The 17,844-nt window shown below is 60.5% G+C and overlaps 2 protein-coding genes across 2 annotated transcripts in view; one reads left to right on the forward strand and one right to left on the reverse strand.

Moving 5' to 3' along the window:
- Positions 1–12,695, forward strand: part of TECR (trans-2,3-enoyl-CoA reductase) — a 25,393-nt gene extending 12,698 nt beyond the window's left edge. The window contains exons 2-13 of the mRNA XM_032396000.1: positions 9,566–9,616; positions 10,327–10,378; positions 10,702–10,746; positions 10,839–10,942; positions 11,020–11,135; positions 11,223–11,328; positions 11,441–11,513; positions 11,609–11,652; positions 11,730–11,787; positions 11,881–11,969; positions 12,311–12,356; positions 12,441–12,695. Coding sequence (XP_032251891.1) covers positions 9,566–9,616; positions 10,327–10,378; positions 10,702–10,746; positions 10,839–10,942; positions 11,020–11,135; positions 11,223–11,328; positions 11,441–11,513; positions 11,609–11,652; positions 11,730–11,787; positions 11,881–11,969; positions 12,311–12,356; positions 12,441–12,568 — 912 coding nt within the window. The 3' untranslated portion in view covers positions 12,569–12,695. The remainder of the gene's footprint in view (positions 1–9,565; positions 9,617–10,326; positions 10,379–10,701; positions 10,747–10,838; positions 10,943–11,019; positions 11,136–11,222; positions 11,329–11,440; positions 11,514–11,608; positions 11,653–11,729; positions 11,788–11,880; positions 11,970–12,310; positions 12,357–12,440) is intronic.
- A 72-nt stretch (positions 12,696–12,767) lies between these two features.
- NDUFB7 (NADH:ubiquinone oxidoreductase subunit B7) lies at positions 12,768–17,126 on the reverse strand. Its single transcript, XM_032396001.1, has 3 exons — positions 16,939–17,126; positions 13,323–13,491; positions 12,768–12,963 (listed from the first exon to the last, which is right to left on the reverse strand). The coding sequence occupies exons 1-3, from the start codon at positions 17,048–17,050 to the stop codon at positions 12,831–12,833; spliced, it is 414 nt and encodes a 137-aa protein (XP_032251892.1). The 5' UTR covers positions 17,051–17,126; the 3' UTR covers positions 12,768–12,830.
- Between the last annotated feature and the right edge of the window lie 718 nt (positions 17,127–17,844).

Below are 17,844 nucleotides of genomic sequence, written 5' to 3' on the forward strand. Positions count from 1 at the left end.
TTTTATTGTTATGTTAATCCCCATACATTACATCATTAGTTTTAGATATAGTGTTCCATGATTCATTGTTTGTGCATAACACCCAGTGCTCCATGCAGAATGTGCCCTCCTCAATACCCATCACCAGGCTAACCCATCCTCCCACCCCCCTCCCCTATAGAACCCTCAGTTTGTTTTTCAGAGTCCATCGTCTCTCATGGTTCTTCTCCCCCTCCGATTTCCCCCCCTTCATTCTTCCCCTCCTGCTACATTCTTCTTCTTCTTTTTTTCTTTCTTAACATATATTGCATTATTTGTTTCAGAGGTACAGATCTGAGATTCAACAGTCTTGCACAATTCACAGCGCTTACCAGAGCACATCCCTCCCCAGTAGGGACAGTCAGTTCTAAGGAGCAAAAACAGATGGGGTCCTGCCCCTGGGGCTTGTAGCCAGGTGTTGTTGGGCTGGCAACTTGTGCTCCTGAGCCTCATCCTCCCTGTCTGTGAAATGGGTTAACAGTGCCAGTCTAACAGGGCCAATGTGAGCTGGTGGTGACTGGGTGCTCGGTGTTCACAGCCCCCAGGGGGCAGGGCAAAGAAGGGGTGGGGAGCCACTACAGGAAATGGCTGAGGTCCCATTGGGAGGGCCTGGGCTGGCTGAGTCCCTCAGGGGAATGATGCTGGGCTTCTTCCAGAGGGCAGGGCCCATTTGAGGAAGGCAGTCTTGCTTGAGGCTGTCCCCATCTGTCACCTGGGAGCTTTTGAAGCTGTGGGCACCGGCTCCCCCTTCAGAGACCCTGGGCCCCCTCCTAGGTTGCCCAGGCCAGGGCTCCTCAGCTGAGTTGCATGAGCAGGCAGGGTTCTGGACCACCGGGCAGAACTTCTGCCACATGTGCCACGAGAATCATCTCTGTTATGTCCTCTTTCTTACATTCCCACTGACCAGATGGAGAAGCTAAGGCTCAGGCAGGGAAGGCTGGTCTGACCCCGGCCTCAGCAGCACTAGTCTTGCTCAGTGTTGGGAACTGCTCCCGCCGGGGCACTGCTTTTCCACCCATGGTGGCCTCAGCCCACGACAGGAAAACGTGCAGGAAGCATTAAGATAGCTGCTGAGTCTGCGTGGGCCCCTCTGTGTGGTGTCAGGAGGTGACAGGCCTTTCACCCTTCGTACCCTGAGTGTGCTGGGGCCACGGGAGGCTGAGGCCTGGGGAGGAGCAGGCTCAGCCCTTGGGCTCCCCTGCAGGGCACTCCTTGTGGAGGTGATGTGTTCTGCAGAGTCTGGACCTTCCAAGACTAGTGCGCTGGAGTTGGAGTGTCAGCAGGGAGGGGCGTGCCTTCCAGATAATCAGATCCAGGGGCCCCTCCCTCCTTTTTTCCCTGTTAGCATTTAACCCTGCTCTTCAGAGTGGCGGTGGTATTGCATCATGGTGGTGAGGGGGTGGGGGGGCTTTGGGCCCAAGCAGGCAGGTTAGCACTGGCCCTGGCACTTCCTGGCTATGTGCCTTGGGTGAGGGCTCCCTCGTTTCTGAGCTGCCTATCTGGGGTCACAGTCCTTAGCTTACAGACCCAGGTGAGGCTAGGTGGGTTATGCAGGTGAAGGTCTTAGCACAGTCCTTGGCACAAGGTGGGCATCTGATAGATATTACTCGCAGAAGCACTTGCAAATGGCACAGACCCCAGCAGCTCTGCTCTCGGAGGGACAGCGCTCCCTGGAGGCTGGGGAGATGTGGCCTGTGCCCGCTCAGGGAGGTGCGTGGGCTGTGGGTGCCCGTGAGCAGCTGGCGAACAGTCCTGAGATCCAGAGTCCCTGCCATGTTGGTTCAGTGTCCCCTTCAGGTGCGGCTTTGTGTGTTTGCAATGACCAACCTGGGCTCACACAAGCACCCAGAGAATGTTCTCCAGGATGCTGCTGGGCTGCATGGGGCTCCGCCAGCTTCTCTTGGCCCCCATCCCAGAGCCTAGGGACGTTGGCATTCACACACTGACTCCTCTTGTCTGGCTAGTGGGGGTGGGAGGTGGAAACTGGCTGGTTGAGGGCCTGGGAGTGGGTGGTCAGTGTCTCCCGGCCTTTCCCAGCCTTGGTGATGTTCTGTCCCCACCGTGGCACATGGGGAGGCTGGGGCAACTGCCCCGGGCATCTCAGGAAATGGGGTCATGAGCTGAGGCCACTGGGGAAGGAGGTATTTCTGGCGGAGCAGGTGCGGCCTGTGCTGGCTTCTTGGCAGCTGAGCCCAAGGTCTTCTCAGCCACCCTGGCATGAGCAGTGTGACTTTGATATTTCTGGAAAGTGGAAGGGAAGGAGCTGCAAGTGCTGAGTCGCCGAGTCCAGGCAAATGTGCCCAAGCCTCTGCATCTGTGAAGTGGATGAGCCGGTTGGGTGCTTTGCTGCTCAAGGCCAGGCCTCCACCCTCTGGGTGCCGCAGCCCTTGGACCCTGAGTGGGGGCCTGTGGGGGCCACGAGTGCCTGGGCCAGTCAGCTAAAGGACCTGTCAGGGCCTTAGTGTCTTTGCCTAGAGTCCTAGGTTGCACCGAGCAGGGCTCGCACCCACAGCGGGCCTCTTGTGCCCCAGGCCCAGGAGAAGATGTTACCCACCAGGGCGCACGCTTCCTCACAGCCCCGGCTGCCCCACACAACGTGACCCGGTTGCAGGGCCCTTTCCTGGCAGGCAGACCTCTGTGGTATGCTGCCTCGCACCATCTCTGCAGGGGCCTCTGCAGAGGGTGCGCTGGCTGGGGGTGCGGCCCCAGAGGCCTGTGTGTGGTGGGGGCTGGCCTTTCTTGAATACACAGGAGTGTGCACTGGGCTCAGGTGTTTACTGCGGCGTGACCTGGGTGTGCCCTCACCCTTTGGAACTCGGCTTCCTCATCTGAGGATGGAGCTAACAGCCCTGCTCCCTCGGCTGCTGTGCAGTTGGAAGGGGAGGATGAGGAGAGGGGTCTGGGAGGCTGCCGCAGCTCCAGGCCTGCTGTTCTCAATGCATACTCATTGGGCAGGGCCCATCTTAGGGTGCACAAAAGTTCCAGGTGTGTAAGTGGGAGCTGATGAGGGCGATCTGGAAGCCAAGCCGACCCTCAGGCCTGTGCCTGCCCCTTGTCCCAAGGGGCCCTGGGGTGTGCACTCTGCCCTGAGGCCACTGAGTCTTATTCACAGATGGGAGGGGGCTGGCTGTGTTGGTAAAGATGGGGACACTGAGGCTTGAGAGGGGCTCGAGCTCCTGGCCTGGAGGCCTTGCGGGCGCTGTTACCTTGGCCCTGGGTGCTCCTGTAGGAGCAGCACTTACAACCTGGGCTTAGGTGGTGCCAGTCCTCCCGCTGCCCCTCCCTTCTGGGGCTCAGGTCAGAAACTTCAGACCCCCCCCCCCACTTTTCACTCCTCCATGGACACCTCCCTGCTCCCGTCCCCACTGTTGCCTCTGCCCTGGTCTCCCAATTCCCCAGGGGTGCCTGCGAGCACCCGGTCCCCTCCCTCCTCTACTCACAAACCCTCCCAGGCCCCCACCTCACTCAGGGTAAAACCCAGAGCCCTCCCTGTGGCCCACAAGGCCCTGCATGACCTGCGCCATGCCTTCATGGCTTTGTGTCCTCTCCCTTGTCACTCTGTTCAGGCCACTTGGGCCTTCCTGCTCCTCAGCCGTGCTTAAGCACAGTCCAGCCACAGGGCCTTTGTACTTGGCGTTCCCTCTGCCTGGTGTGCATGCTGTTCCCTCATGTCCCACTGGCCTTTGCTCAGCTGCCCTTTCCTCAGGGAAGCCTTCCCTGACCACTCTGTGGAAAATGGTCTCCCCCCCGCCCCGCCCCGGCCCCGGCTCCCCGCCTCCATTCCGTTTTTCTCCACAACTGTTGGTGACAAAACATGTGGCTGTTGTCTGTCCCCCCTCCCCCACAGCACACGCAGGCTGGGGTGCCATCCTGTGAAGGCAGGGGCTTGGTTTTGTTCACTGCAGTGCCAGAGATGTGGGAGGAAGGGAGGCAGGAATGGATGGAGGAAGGAATGAATGGATGTGGGGCAGTGGCTCCCGAGGCCTCTTGGCTGGTAGGTGGCAGAGCCCGGTTAGTGCTCACTCTCTTGGTCCCATCCTGGTCCCATCCTGCCCTGGAGTTGCCTACTTGGCAGTTGACGAGGCTGTGTCTTCCCGCAGGTGGGAGTGGAGTCCACGGCCACAAGGGGGCGGTGGAGAGCAGGGCCGCCGGCACAGCCCAGCTGGGAACTGTAGTGGGGACAGCGCTGCAGCCCTGCCCCTCTCACCCACACGTGTCTTGCTGTTGTTAGGGTTCGGGCGCACTGTCACCAGCTGGATGGAGCATCATCACCCCACTCCTCTGACCTTGGAGTCCTGTGGTTGGGCCCCTTCATGGCCATGGTCAGGATCTGGGGAGAGAGGGCCTGGCACCCTGTGTATCTGCCAGTACTATTTTGCAGGTATTGGTCGAGTAGTATTTATTCTTTACAGGATCACTTTTAGGCTGGGCATGTTCATGTACTTTTTTTTTTGGTTGTTATTATCTCTGTAAATCTTACAGTAGTCCTGTGAGATGGCAGGTGGGGGCAGCCCATTTTATAGATGAGAAAATGGAGGCTCAGAGAGGTTGAGTAACTTGTCCAAGGCCACACAGCCAGGAAATAGGTGAGTCTTTTTGACCTCAGAGCCTGGGGAATGTGCACGTGGCCAAGAAGGCCCTTGAGCTTTCCTTGTGAGGAGGCCACTGGGCCTGTGGTAGTGCCTCTGAGGGCCCAGGCCTTGTAGAGCCTGTCACCGTGGAGCCCCTTCTGTGTTGGGATTGCGGGTGAGGAAAGACAGCAGGCTTCCCCAGGAGCTGGAGCTGGCTTGGTCATTGACCCTTTCCCTTGGTGAGCAGTGGCCCAGAGCCTGGGAGGAGGGTCCAGCTGTCAGAATACTGGGTCCGCCAGGGTCACTGGAGCCAGGTGGGCATGTCTGTGGGCCTCACAGAGGCTTCTCTGGAGCTAGGTCCCGGCTCAGGATAGGGAGAGCTCCAGGCAGCAGCTTCCACCCTGCCGCTCTGGGGTTTGGCAAGGTGGGCACGGCCCCCTGGCGTGTGGTGAAGGAGGAGCAGGGAAGGGCCTTGGCTCAGAGGGCAGTGGGGAGGGAGTTTTAGGTCCTGGTGTGTGTGACCTTGGGCAAGCCCAGTTGCCTCATGTAGGTGTTTGCTGAGTCCAGCTCCTTGCTGGGCTGTTCTGGGTGCTGGGAAATGATTGAGAACAGAACAGTCCTTGCCCTCAGGAGCTGGTATGTGGGAGTTGCTATTTTGAGTCAGGAAGGGCCTCACTTGAGAATTTGTCTGAAGGCCCAAGGACGTGGGGGAAGGAGCCCTGCAGGGTCTGGGGGTGAGCGGTCCAGGCAGTGGGAACAGCGTGTGCAAAGGCCCTGAGCCTCTCCTGTAGTTGCGTAACTGCTCTGCTTTCCCACTGCTCTGTGTTTCTCATCTGCTAGGTGGGGTTCATCCCTGGAGCCTTGCTCTGGGCACCGGCACTGGCTCAGAACAGTGCTCAGAAAACGTCACCCTCGTTTCTACCAGTGCTATGTTGATCTGCAACATCTTTTATTTCCATGAAGACAGGGAAGGCCATGGGCGCTGCTGCTCAGCAGTGGCTCTGGGTGCTCCCCTCCAGGCTGGGGAAGGTTGCAGCCTGGTCCCCACCCCTCTTCAGCGTGGGCTGCGGCCCCACCCTTTGTCCTGCCCCCTCCCCCCACCCCCCATGCCCTGACCTCGTGGCATGCCACGAGTTGCTGTTGGCTGGACCCTGGAATCTCAGGCGCCCGGGTGAGAATTTGTCCCAGGCTAGTGGAGCTGTCATCGCAGAGCCACTCTCGGGTCCCAGGCCAGCGCGTCTGCCCTGTCCTTGTCCTCTGTGTCCATTGTGCCCGAGGCTGCGGTGCCACACCCCCTGCTTGTGGTCAGTGCTGGGACCTCAGGCTCAGGCTAGGTGACCCTCCTCACCCATCCATCGAATATAACACTCCTCCCAGCCCTTCCCCTGCCTCCAGCTCCCTTAGGAGGGCTGACCTCTCCTCCTTTCCCCTGCCTGTCTTCTCCCAGGGATGAGGTCTGGGCCTGCTGCCTACCCTTGTGTGCCTAGGAACCCTGCCTGAGGGCTGTGCTCGGCAGCTGCCTGCACCCCCTGACCTGGTCTAGGCCTGCCGTGGGTCCCCATCCCAGGCTGGCATCAGGCTTAGCAGGCCAGTGTGTGTGTGTGTGTGTGTGTGTGAGAGAGAGAGAGAGAGAGAGAGCGAGAGAGAAAGAAAGAGAGAAGGAGGGAGGGAGAAGCACAGGGGTGCGGGAGGCATGCTCAGCACAGAGCAGGGGGTGGGGTGGCAGTGCTGTGGGGAGGGGTGCGGTGCATGGGTAAGCTCTGGGACTGGAGCCTGGGAAGCACAGGACCAGGTCCCCTATGTTTAGGCCCTCAGTGTAAGGGGGTGGATGGGTGTGAGGAACCCTTGCTGCTCCCTGCCCTGGGACCTGTTTTTTGGTGGGTAATTGGGGCCTGCATGTTAGCCCCCCTAAAAATAATTGATTGAGGTGAAATTCACATAAAATTAACCATTTAAAAATGAATAGTTTAGCAGCATCAAATACATTCATACTGTCGTCTGTCCCCCTGCAGCCACCACCTCGATTTAGTTCCAGAATATTTCCATCATCCCTAAAAGATACCAGGTTCCCGTTAGGCAACGTTCCTCACTCCCCCACTTCCCAGCCCCTGTCAACACAGTTATCTGTCTCCTTGCATCTGCCGATTCTGGACATTTTACATAAATATATGACTCTGTGTCTGCCTTCTTTTCCTTAGCATAACTTTTTTTTTTTCTTTTTGCCACTTAGCATAACTTTTATTTCACTTTTTATTTTGAAATAATTATAGACGTACGGGGAATTGCAGAAATAGTACAGAGAGGTCCTGTGTCCCACATCCCCCTCACACCTCAGGGCCTTTCAGACCTCTTTCCGGGTGAAGGCTGCTGGGTCCTGGGATTTGGGGGCAGGAAAGTGGCCCTGAGCTGAGGCAACCCCCACCCCAATGGGTCGGGCCCCTGGGTGCCGCTGCAAGGGCCAGGCTTACCTCTGGGAGGGCGCAGGCTCTTGTCCTCCGGCCTGGGACCAGCTCAGGCGCGTCTGGGGCTGCGGCTGCTGGGAGCGTGCCCCCCTCCCGGCCACCCCTCCCGCCACCCAGCTTCCTCTCCCGGCAGCCAGTCGGGGCCCCCGACTCTCCCCGGGACCCTGGTCTGGTGCCCAGGTTGGGGGAGAGGGGTAGGATTTCAGCCCTCCCCCAGCAGCTGGCCAGGAGGGAGAGGGGCTGGTTGTATTTTAAGCTATTGAGTGGTTCAGCAGGAACTCAGAGGCCTCCTCTCCCAGGAGTCTCGGTGCTGTCTTCCTGCCCCACACGGGCTCCAAAGGCATGTGGGCACTGCCCCCCCCGGGACCCAGGAACTATTAATATACTGTAGCCATGGGGCAGGCCCTATGCCTGCCCACGGCTCTGCTATTCTAGCCCTTTCTGGCACATTCTGCATGTGCCCCTTCCCTCTCCCACAAGTCCCCTCGGTGGGGCCTGGCACTCGGGGCAGTAGGACTGGTTTCCTTTTTCTGGCCCTTCTCTTTGGCTTTGTTATCTGTGTGGCTCCGAGGGGCTCCGTAATGTGTCCCCCAAGGCCACACAGCTGGGCAGAGCCTGCAGTCGGCAGCACACACGCTCCGTCCGGTGCAGCATCAGTAGGTGGCATAGGCCAGGGCTGGGTGTCGGGTCCTCTCCTGTCCATGGTGTGGGGCGGGCATAGCGTACATGGGCCAACAGGCTCACATGCTGCCTGCCGCCAGGGGGGCCGGGATCTGCACCCAGGCCGGTGCCCTTCCCACCGGGTCTCCTCATGCCCAGCCTCATGGCCCCAGGTTTTGGGGCACTGTCAGGCACTGTGCTGATGCTTCACTCGCATTGTCTCATGACCCTTAGAGCCCCTGGAGCGACACGCCTACCTACCTGCCCCCCAGCTGAGGCTCAGAGAGAAGTGAGGGCTGGTCACCCAGGGACTGAATGGCAAGGCCAGACTCAGTCCTGTCTGCTGCCCACTGCGCTCCTGTCACTGGGGGATGTATGAGGGGAGCCCTTTCCTTCTGGGGGTGCTGGCTGCGGTGGGCCCCTCTGCCTGGGCTGTGGGTAGGTGGCTGTACCCTCAGAGAGCCCTGGCTGGGGCCCTGCCCTGGGTTTCTGGTCCTTCTCCTTTCCCCATGCTGCCTCTGACCGAGGCTCTACCAGGGGTGGGAAGGATTCTCAGCACCTGCTGGCCAGTGGCTGACTTGAGGTCAGACCCAGCCCTGCCTGCCACAGCCCCATGTCTAAGAGCATCTGTGCCAAGCCCCCCAGGGGAGCACTTGGGCCTTTTGGGATCAGCTGGCCACTGCTGGGCCCCCCTCCAGCTCCAGCAGTTCCTGTGTTCCCTGCTCCTCCTGGTGCCTTCTCAGACCTGCTTGGGATGGGTGGGCCAGATCCCCCTGAGGGCTCTCTCCCCCCCAGCTCTGCCCCACTGCTCTGCTACTGTCTGGCCACTGTCCGGGGGCTCAAGCAGAGCAGTGGGGTGGGGGTGGCCAGGCTGTGTGCTCTGGGCTTTGTGGGGGTCAGGGCCTAGGCAAGGGTGCTATGTTGGGCTGATGCCGTGGGAAGACTGCCCCAAAGGTGGCCTTGAACAAGGCCTGGGTGGACCTAGTGAGAAATGAGTGGAGAGGGAGGTCAGGGAGGCAGGGGCCGAGGGCTCATCAGTCCAGGCTGGGGATGCTAGCTGGAAACTTCTTGGTTTCCTGACCCTTTCCACACTTAGAGAGAGGCTCTCTGCACCAATAACTCCGGAATCTGTCACCTCCCTGGGAACATAAATGCACAAGGAAAATAATCCGCAGCGTCTCTTACAGCTCAGAAGGGGAAATGGATGATCTATCTCTCGGATTCTCAAAATAGCTGGGATTTCTCCAAGCCCAGTGAACTCTGCGGGCCAGAGCTGGGCGCCGGGGCTTGGGCTGCCCGCGGGCCGCTCACCCTCCTCCCGTGGCTGACCCCACCCTACACTGGGCCGGGGTGCCTCCATGCCTGCCTCAGGGGGTCTTCCTGCCCCCTGGGCTGTTTGGGGGCTGTGTCCACTCGAAAGTCTTTCAGGGGGACCCAGCCCCTGGGGGTTGCCCCCAGGAGGTGTGTGGCACGGCTCCTGGGGGGCTCAGTCTGGGGCAGTTTTATATTTAGCTGGGCCATGGCTGCGGGGCACTCGGGTTACATCTGCACAGAAGGCAGCCGTGCCAGGGCAGGCGCGGGCTCCTTTCCAGCACCGCGGCAGAATTTGATCACGCCGGCCCGGCCCAGAGCTGCTTCGCGTGGGGAGGTCCGTGGTGGGGGCTGACGGCCGGCAGCTGGGGCTGCTGGCTGTAGCGGGCAGAACAGGGCAGCATGGACCTGAACATGAGCATGGTGGCCCGGGAGGCCAGCCAGGGCCTCGGCCCCGGCCCCAGCCTCGGCCTCAATGGCCTTCCCGGGATCGCACCTGCCAAAGCGACCAAAAAGCCTAAAAAGGCCGTTCTCTTCTTCGAGGTGGAGATTCTGGATGCGAAGACGCGGGAGAAGCTCTGCTTCCTGGACAAGGTAGGACCCTGGCGCCAGCTGTACTGGGCCAAGGGCATGGGGCCTGGGTCCCTGTTCCTTCCTGGGGCTTCTGGTTCAGAGGAGATGGGAGCTGTCCAGCTGGACCCTTTGTGTCCCTCCATCCTGTGTCCTGACTCCCCACCTACCCCTCAGCGTACGAGGGATACTTTCCCCAGGCCTGTCGCTGCCACCTTGGGGTGGAGTGGGCACCGATGGCCCTTGGGTGTGGCCAGGAGCTGGCCCCCTGGTGGAAGGAGGCGAAGCAGCCTCCGTGGACCCTGCAGGGCTTTGGGGCCTGGGAAGAAGGTGGGAGTCTGAGACCTGCCCCCTGCCAAGGCCCGGCATGGGGGAAGGGGCTCCTGTCCCAGGGAGTTCTGGCCCCGAGAGGGCCGTCACTGTGAAGGGAGCTGCGGGTGGGGTGAGGAGGAGAGGCAGAGAAGCAGGCCCAGCTTCCTGTGCTCAAACCGTCTCCCAGCAGGCCAGGGGTGTCCTGGCTGCCTTTGGTAAAACCGGGCCCTCAGGCCTACGGCTCTCCCCACTCTGGCAGGGCCCTTGCTGCTCCTTTCGGCCATGTACGCAGGGAGCCTGAACTCCAGCCTTCCCCCTCCCGTAGCAGCTGCCCAGCCCCCCAGTCCATCCCCTCTTACCAGGAGGGGTCCTAATCATGCCCCACCCTGCCCTGACTTCTTTGCGGCTTATGCTTCCCCCAGGTGGAGCCCCATGCCACCATTGCCGAGATCAAGAACCTCTTCACCAAGACCCGTAAGTCCAGGGCCCATTCGCGCTGCTGTCCGTGACCCTTCTGGGCAGGGGCCTCTGGGGGGGACCTGGTCCTGCACTTCTCTTCTCCCCAGGTCCTGCGGAGGTGCCCCCAGTGTGGCCCAGGCTTCTCTTGGCTTGCCTGGGGCAGGTGTCCCTGCGTGGCCGTTGGCAGGAACGCCCTTGCTGGGCTTTCAGAAGGACAACATCCTGCCTCTGCCTGGGCTGTTCCTGCCTCTGTCCTGGAGGCACGGGCCTCAGAGGCCTCGCCTCGTCCTGGGGGGCTCTGTTGTGCTGTGTGCTGTGACACCCTGTTCTCCCCACAGATCCGCAGTGGTACCCTGCCCGCCAGTCCCTTCGCCTGGACCCCAGTGAGTACAGCTGTCTGCTTGGCCACCCTTAGGCTCCTGGGTGGCGGTGGGCAAAGGTCTGGGCAGCCCTGAGCCTCGGCCTGTCTCTGCAGAGGGCAAGTCCCTGAAGGATGAGGATGTTCTGCAGAAGCTGCCCGTGGGCACCACAGCCACATTCTACTTCCGGGACCTGGGGGCCCAGATCAGCTGGGTGACGGTGAGTCCCAGCCCTATCCGTGGCCTCCTTTCCCATCAGCCACATTGGGGTGACTCACCTGCTCCCTGTACCCCTAGGTCTTCCTGACTGAGTACGCAGGGCCCCTCTTCATCTACCTGCTCTTCTACTTCCGGGTGCCCTTCATCTATGGCCACAAATACGACTTCACGTCCAGCCGGCACACGGTGGTGCAGTGAGTGGGGCCAGGTGGAAGGGGGCGGTGCGGAGAGGGGGGAAGGCCTGCTGGGCCCGCCCCAGCTGAGCTGGCTCCCCCTCCCAGCCTCGCCTGCATCTGCCACTCATTCCACTACGTCAAGCGTCTGCTGGAGACGCTCTTCGTGCACCGCTTCTCCCACGGCACCATGCCCTTGCGCAACATCTTCAAGGTGAGCGCCCGGGTTCTCCCAGCCCCACCCACCGGGATCGTCCCGTTCCCTGTGCATCCCCAGTCCCACCCTCTGTGGGGCCAGGCCTCATCCGAGCCCTGCTTGCTTTCAGAACTGCACCTACTACTGGGGCTTCGCCGCCTGGATGGCCTATTACATCAACCACCCTCTCTATACGCCCCCCAGTAAGTGGCCTTGGACCTGCCCTGCCCCACCCTGTGAGCCTCCCACCCCACCGGGCTCTCCCCTCATAGGCCTCCCCTCTCCGCTTCCTCTTCAGCCTATGGAGCTCAGCAGGTTAAACTGGCACTCGCCATCTTCGTGGTAAGCAGGCTGGGAGGAGGGGAATAGGGCGGGGAGCTGGAGGGGGGGACTCTGGGCTGACCCTGCTGCTCTGACAGATCTGCCAGCTTGGCAACTTCTCCATCCACATGGCCCTGCGGGACCTGCGGCCAGCTGGTGAGTGGCCTGCCCCAGGCAAGGGGTGGTGGTGGGCAGGCTGGGCAGACTGGGCGAGGGGGTCTCACTTGTCCCTCCTGGCCTACCTGCCAGGGTCCAAGACCAGGAAGATCCCATACCCCACCAAGAACCCCTTCACCTGGCTCTTCCTGCTGGTGTCCTGCCCCAACTATACCTACGAGGTGAGGGTCTGCTCTGCTCCCTCCTCTCCCTCCAGGGGCTGGGGTCCCACATGCCAGCCCCTACTAGGGGTGCCTGGCTCAGCAGTGGGAGTATTTGGAGATGGAAGGGCTGGCCTTACTGGGAGTTGGGAGGTGGGTAAGGCCAGGCTTGCAGCTCGAGGGGGCTGGGGGGCAGCCACATCATGCACCCCCGTTCACTCAAGGCCTCTCTGGCATTGGAGTTTGGTTCCCACCCCCTCGCTCTGAAAGGGTTGGGGGGCGAGTTGGCCCTGGGGGGTGGCAAGGCCTCTGGAGGACAGCAGGCACTGCGCACCCTCACCCCCGACCGTTCTTCCCCACAGGTGGGGTCCTGGATTGGCTTTGCCATCATGACGCAGTGTCTCCCAGGTGAGCCCGCTGTCCCTCCCTCTGTGGGTCCCAGCCCACCTGGGCTGTGCAGCTTCTCCCTGACACCCCTGCTCTGCCCCACAGTGGCCCTCTTCTCCCTGGTGGGCTTCACTCAGATGACCATCTGGGCCAAGGGCAAGCACCGCAGCTACCTGAAGGAGTTCCGAGACTACCCCCCACTGCGCATGCCCATCATCCCCTTCCTGCTCTGAGCTGCTGCCGGCCTCCCAGGGTCTGCCAAGCTAGGCTCTCATCCCTCTGCCCCAACGTCATTCTGGGGGAGGAGCGGGGACTACCACTCTCCAGCTCTTGGAATAAAACCTGCTTGTCCCTGCCAAACTCGGACTCAGGCTTTCTTTGGGGGGCTGGGGGGGAGGTTTGGGGACCAGCACACCACAGAGAGAGGCACGGTTCCGGCTGAGGGGCCTGGAGGCTTTTATTTCTCAACTGGTCCACAGGGTGGGGGCAGATCCTCTACAAGGCGACCTCAGGGGCCACCTCGCCGGGTCCCTGGCCTCTGGCCACATCTGCCTCCCTCTGCTCCCGCCGCTTCTTCCGCTGGAGCAGCCGACGTTCCCGCTCAAACTCCTTCATGCGCATCACGTAGCTGTGGGCAGAGCACGGGAACGGGCGTCAGGCTCCGTGGCCAGGCCCTCCCAAGCCCCAGGAAGCCGAAGGGACAGGAGTGGGTGCCCCACAGCTTTCTGGGAAGCCTCTGACTGGGAAAGACCTGTGTGCCTGGCTCCAGTGTGGGGTGTGCCCGAGCCGGTGCTAGCTGGCTGGCCCCAGTGAGCCCCGGGGCAGGAGCTGGGCCTGGCCATTCCTCCAGGGGGCCCAGCCCGCAGGCCCCCTGAGACTCCTCTTTCTAGCAAGCTGGGGCCTGGCTGACCGTCCCTCGTCTCCGGGGCAGTGTCCTGCCAGGCGCCAGGCCAGGGCTGGGGGTGCGGGGGCGGGTCTGGGGCTCACTCGAGGTGCTCGCAGTACTCCCAGTCGTGCTGCTCGTGCCTGCAGGCCAGGAAGTTGGGGAAGCTGTCGCGCTTGCACTTGAGCAGCCGGATGAGGTAGTGGGCGCAGTAGTCTCGCTGCCGCAGCAGCAGCTGCGCGTCGTTCATCTGCTGCTGTGTGGCCACCATCTCTGCGAGCAGTGGGTGGGCTGGTTGGGGTCTGACTGCCAGAGACCCGTCCCCCACCCCCACACCTGATTCCCGGGAGCCATGGTTCAGGGGCGCACCCACTGGGATGTGGCACCTGGACTATGGCCACCTTCTGGCAGTGTCTTTTTCTAATTTGCACAAAGACCACACTCCGGACACAGAGGCCCAGACAGGAGAAGGGTCCCCCCCCCATCACCCCAGGGTGCCTCCAAAGCTGTACTGGATCCTTGCCTCCCCTTCCCTGGGTCTCCCTCCCCCAGGCTCACTCTTCAGACAGCCCCACCCTGCAGAGCCCACGCTCAGAAACCACCTTCTCCCGGCGCATCCCCCTGCTGGCCACAACCCAGTGTTGGGCGCGCTGCCCGGGGCACCTGGATCCTAGCTCTGCCCTGCGGGCCACCTCCACTTCCTCTGCTAAGAAGTGGAGTAATGGTCCCCAGCTCCAGAGTCAACAGTGAGCATCGCCTGAGCGAATACGTGTGAAGCGCTTGGGCCCGTGCCTCAGAGAGAGCTGAACTGGCTCCTGGTCCCAGTGCCATGCCTGCTTGGCACACCCACCCGATCGGGTGAAATCACCTTACGAGGCTGACTGGGGCTGTGAGGAACTGGACACCTACCCCAGCCTGCACCCACCTGCTCTCAGCCCAGCAAGGGCGCCCAAGACCCAGCCGTCCTGCATCCGCAGCCCCCACTCCCCTCGACATCTTGATCCCAGTTCCTTCCCATCAGCACCAAAAGGTGTCCGCAGTGATCTTGCACCTTCCCCTGGCTGGCTTCCCTTGCCTCTGCTTCCCAGTCCCGTTTCTCTGTCTCCAGCCCGGGTCCTCATCCCCTGCCCCTGCCCCTGCACCCCATGCTCTTCCAGCCCCCATACTCCACCCCAGCACTGTCCACACATGGCTCTCACCAGGGCCTCCCGAGATGCCAGGACTCCATGCTTCCTCACCTTCCTGCCTGCTTCTTTCTCAAATGTTCTTTTCCCCACAGCTCCCTGGGGACCACTCTCTGGCCGCCCAAACATTAAATGGTGGCTTCCAGTGGTTCTTGCTAGGAGCTCTCTACTCATTCTCATCCGTGGCTCCGATCGCCACTCCACAGGTGGATGAGCCCCAACTTGGCTCCCCCTGCCACCCTCCCTTCATCTGAGCCCCAGGCCGGGGTACCCACCTGCAGCCCCCTGCTGGCTTCCACGGCAGTGTGGCGCCACCAGCGGCACGGGCCCCGGCATGAGCCACGATTTACACGGCACCTACTGTGTGCTAGGTGTGGGAGCTACAGCAGGGAACATGCCACCACACAAAGGTGCTGCCCTCGAAGGCAGACACAACAAACGGGTGGAACTAGGTTATCACAGAATGTCTGGCAATGATCAGTATTAGGGAGAAAAGTAAAGCAAGGGGGAGAGAGGCAGTGTTGGGGCGTGGGTCACAGCCTTAGATGCAGGCGTCCCTCAGAAAGGCACCTGAAGGTGAGGGAGTGAGTCACACCTGCGGGGGAAGAGCATTCCCAGCGGTGGGACAGCAGGTGCAAAGGCCTTGAGGTGAGAAGAGAGGTTCAGGATGCCCCAGGGATCTTGGCCCAAGCATGTGGGTGAGCTTGGTGGGGATGTCAGGAACTCTTTTGGACCCGCTGAATGGGAGATGCCCACGAGTCTGGAGTTGAGGGTCCAGGCCCAGCTGAAGATAAAAAACTTGGGAGCATCATAAGGCACCTGAAACCAGGGGACTAGCGGTGACCCCCAGGGATGGGTGGGAGTGAGTGGAGACAGAAGGCCCAAGCAGCAAGGCACCTCAACATTTACAAGACAGGAAAGTGGGGAGGAATCATGAGGGCGCATCAGTGAGGTGGGTGGGTGTGCGGGGGCCCGGGCACCAGGTTTCCAGGAAGTGGTAGCGATCAACTTGGATGCCAGCTGCAGCAGGTTAGTGAGAACTGAGAACTGACAAGGGGTTCCAGGGATGTAGAGAGTGGGGGTGGGCGGGAAGCTGGACAGGAGCCCCTTCTGTGAAGCTGTGGGGAGACAGCTGGAGGGGATTTTGAAACAGTAGAAATAACTGTTTGCATGGTGATGGGAAAACCAATGTTGCACAAGGAGAAGGGCTGGGCAGCCAACAGGCGAGGGGATGTGACGGGTGGCACAAAAGGGTTCTTCTGGTGTGGGGGCTTGGCTAGAGCAGGAGCAGATGGTCTGGGGTAACAGGAGAGAAGGCCATGTCATAGGGATGCAGGAAGCCCAGCTGAGCGCTTCTGGTTGCTTCTATTTTCTTAAAAAGAGGGTGTAAGTGACCGGCCGGAGGGAGGTGCTGCAGTCTGAGGGAGAAGGTGTGGGACTGTCTAGGAAAGCACGAGAACGAGCCAAGTGCCAGGGAAGGTAGCAGGAAAACCAGCAGCATGAAGGGTCAGCGAGGGGAGCCATGGGGAGAGCAGTCAGCCGGGCTGGGTGTTCTTCTCCTGTGATGTTCCGCTGCACAGGGACAGATGCCAAGGAGAGCCCAGTTTGAGCCCAGTTTTGGTTTAGCCCAGCTAGCAAGAGGAGCAGAGACCTGTGCGATCAGGGGTGAAGGTAAGGATTCACGTAAGGAGGTGGGGGACTGATGGGACGCAGGTTCACGTGGGGCTGAAGGACCATCAGGATTTGGGACACTGGAGAGGAGTCCACCTCCTGACGTTCTCTCTGCACACCACCCGCTTAGAGGTCTCCCTGCCGCTGCCCACCCAGCAAACAGCACCTTCTGACAAGGCAAGTCTGGTCATGTCTCTCTGCTTAGAAGCACTGACTTTCCCCTCTTCTTGTACTTTATCTGGCCAACTCCTACGTATCCCTCTCAGATCTTGCTTCCAGCCACCGCCTCCTGGAAGCCTGCCTTGACACCCCCAGGTGCCGCGCCCGAGACACGCCTGGTTCCGCTGTCTTTCCCACGGGGCTGGAATTCCCTTTGGCCAGTGCCGGCTGTACGCGCGGTGCCCAGCGGAGACGTGGCCAGGCTGGTCTCGATACGCCTGTGGTATTGCTACATAAAAAGAGCAAGGCGCAGGACAGCATGTGCGGCGTGAGGGGGCCCCTCCTGTTTTGTGTATACCCCAAACAGCAGTGCCCTCTGGACAGAGAAACAGTGGACACGTCCCTTCCGTGATCAACCCCGCGCTGGCTCCCCACCGCCTCCAGGACTCAGCCCGGCTCCCACCGCCTCTCAGCCCCAGACTGCCACTCTTGCCCCTGGGCTTTCTGTTCCACCTGTGACTTCTGCCTGGGATGCCTCCGCACTCAGCCAGGCTCACGCGTCTCCTCTGCACTCTTCCAGGCCGAGGTCAAGGCTGAGCGCAGATACAGCGCTGGGAGCCCGCGCCCAACCCTGGGGACCCCGGGATTCGGGGTTCGGGCGTCCGCGTCCCACTCCCGCGGGCCGCGCCTGCGCACTGGGCCTCACCGCGCTCCTTGCGCCCCGGGAAGCCGTAGTCGGGGGGGAAGGTGGGCATCCGCTGGGGGTCGGGCTCCCCCGATGGATCGCTCACATAGCGCCGGGCAAGATGCGCCCCCATGGCTGCAGTCGCCGCAGATTTCCGCAGCAGCCGGGGTCACCTCGCTCCTACCCGGAAGCACTCCCCCTTCGCCAGCCACGGCTTCCGGGTCACGCAGGCTGCTGCCGGGATCAGGGAGATGAACGACTCAGGAGATGAACGACTCTGGCGCCACCTGGCGGTCAGGAGGAGACCGCATGGGTGCCGGGGTCCCCTCTCCGGATCAGGTGGACCCCAGAATGGGATCTTCCTGCTTCTGGAAATGGTCTGGGCGGGGGATGGGGACAAGGTCGGCCAGGGGCCTTTTCCCACCCTCCCTGGGCACAGATGAAAATTATTATTATTATTATTTTTTAAAAGATTTTATTTATTTGACAGAGAGAGAGATAACGAAGAGAGGGAACACAAGCAGGGGCAGAGGGAGAGGGAGAAGCGACTTTCCACTGAGCAGGGAGCCCAAAGCGGGGCTGGATCCCAGGACCCTGGGATCATGACCCAAGCCGAAGACAGACACCTAACGACTGAGCCACCCGGATGCCCCGAAAATTATTTTTCATAGCTTATTTCCAAAAAACCGTTTTTCTTTCAAAACATTTGAATTTCAACTAATGAATCAAGCACTACGTCAAAAACTAATGATATACTATATGTTGGCTAATTGAACATAATAAAAAAACCAAAACATTCAAATTTGTTTTTTAAGAAAAAAAAACCCTGCACAGTACTGATGATATAATTAGTGAACATCAAAAGTTTAAATGCAATTATTCAAAATAAATATTTTAATTGATTAAATTTAATTTAAATAATCAAAG

This window comes from Phoca vitulina, unplaced genomic scaffold (genome assembly GCF_004348235.1).
Source record: "Phoca vitulina isolate PV1807 unplaced genomic scaffold, GSC_HSeal_1.0 scaffold89, whole genome shotgun sequence".
Lineage (NCBI taxonomy): Eukaryota > Metazoa > Chordata > Mammalia > Carnivora > Phocidae > Phoca > Phoca vitulina.

What these genes read in the sequence shown, in the direction of transcription:
- NDUFB7 (XM_032396001.1), bottom strand. Translation starts at nt 17,050, where the DNA reads ATGGGGGCGCATCTTGCCCGGCGCTATGTGAGCGATCCATCGGGGGAG. An exon ending in CCCGGGGCGCAAGGAGCGCG is followed by an intron (nt 13,492 to 16,938) that starts GTGAGGCCCAGT and finishes CACTGCTCGCAG; the next exon opens with AGATGGTGGCCACACAGCAG. An exon ending in GAGTACTGCGAGCACCTCGA is followed by an intron (nt 12,964 to 13,322) that starts GTGAGCCCCAGA and finishes CTCTGCCCACAG; the next exon opens with CTACGTGATGCGCATGAAGG.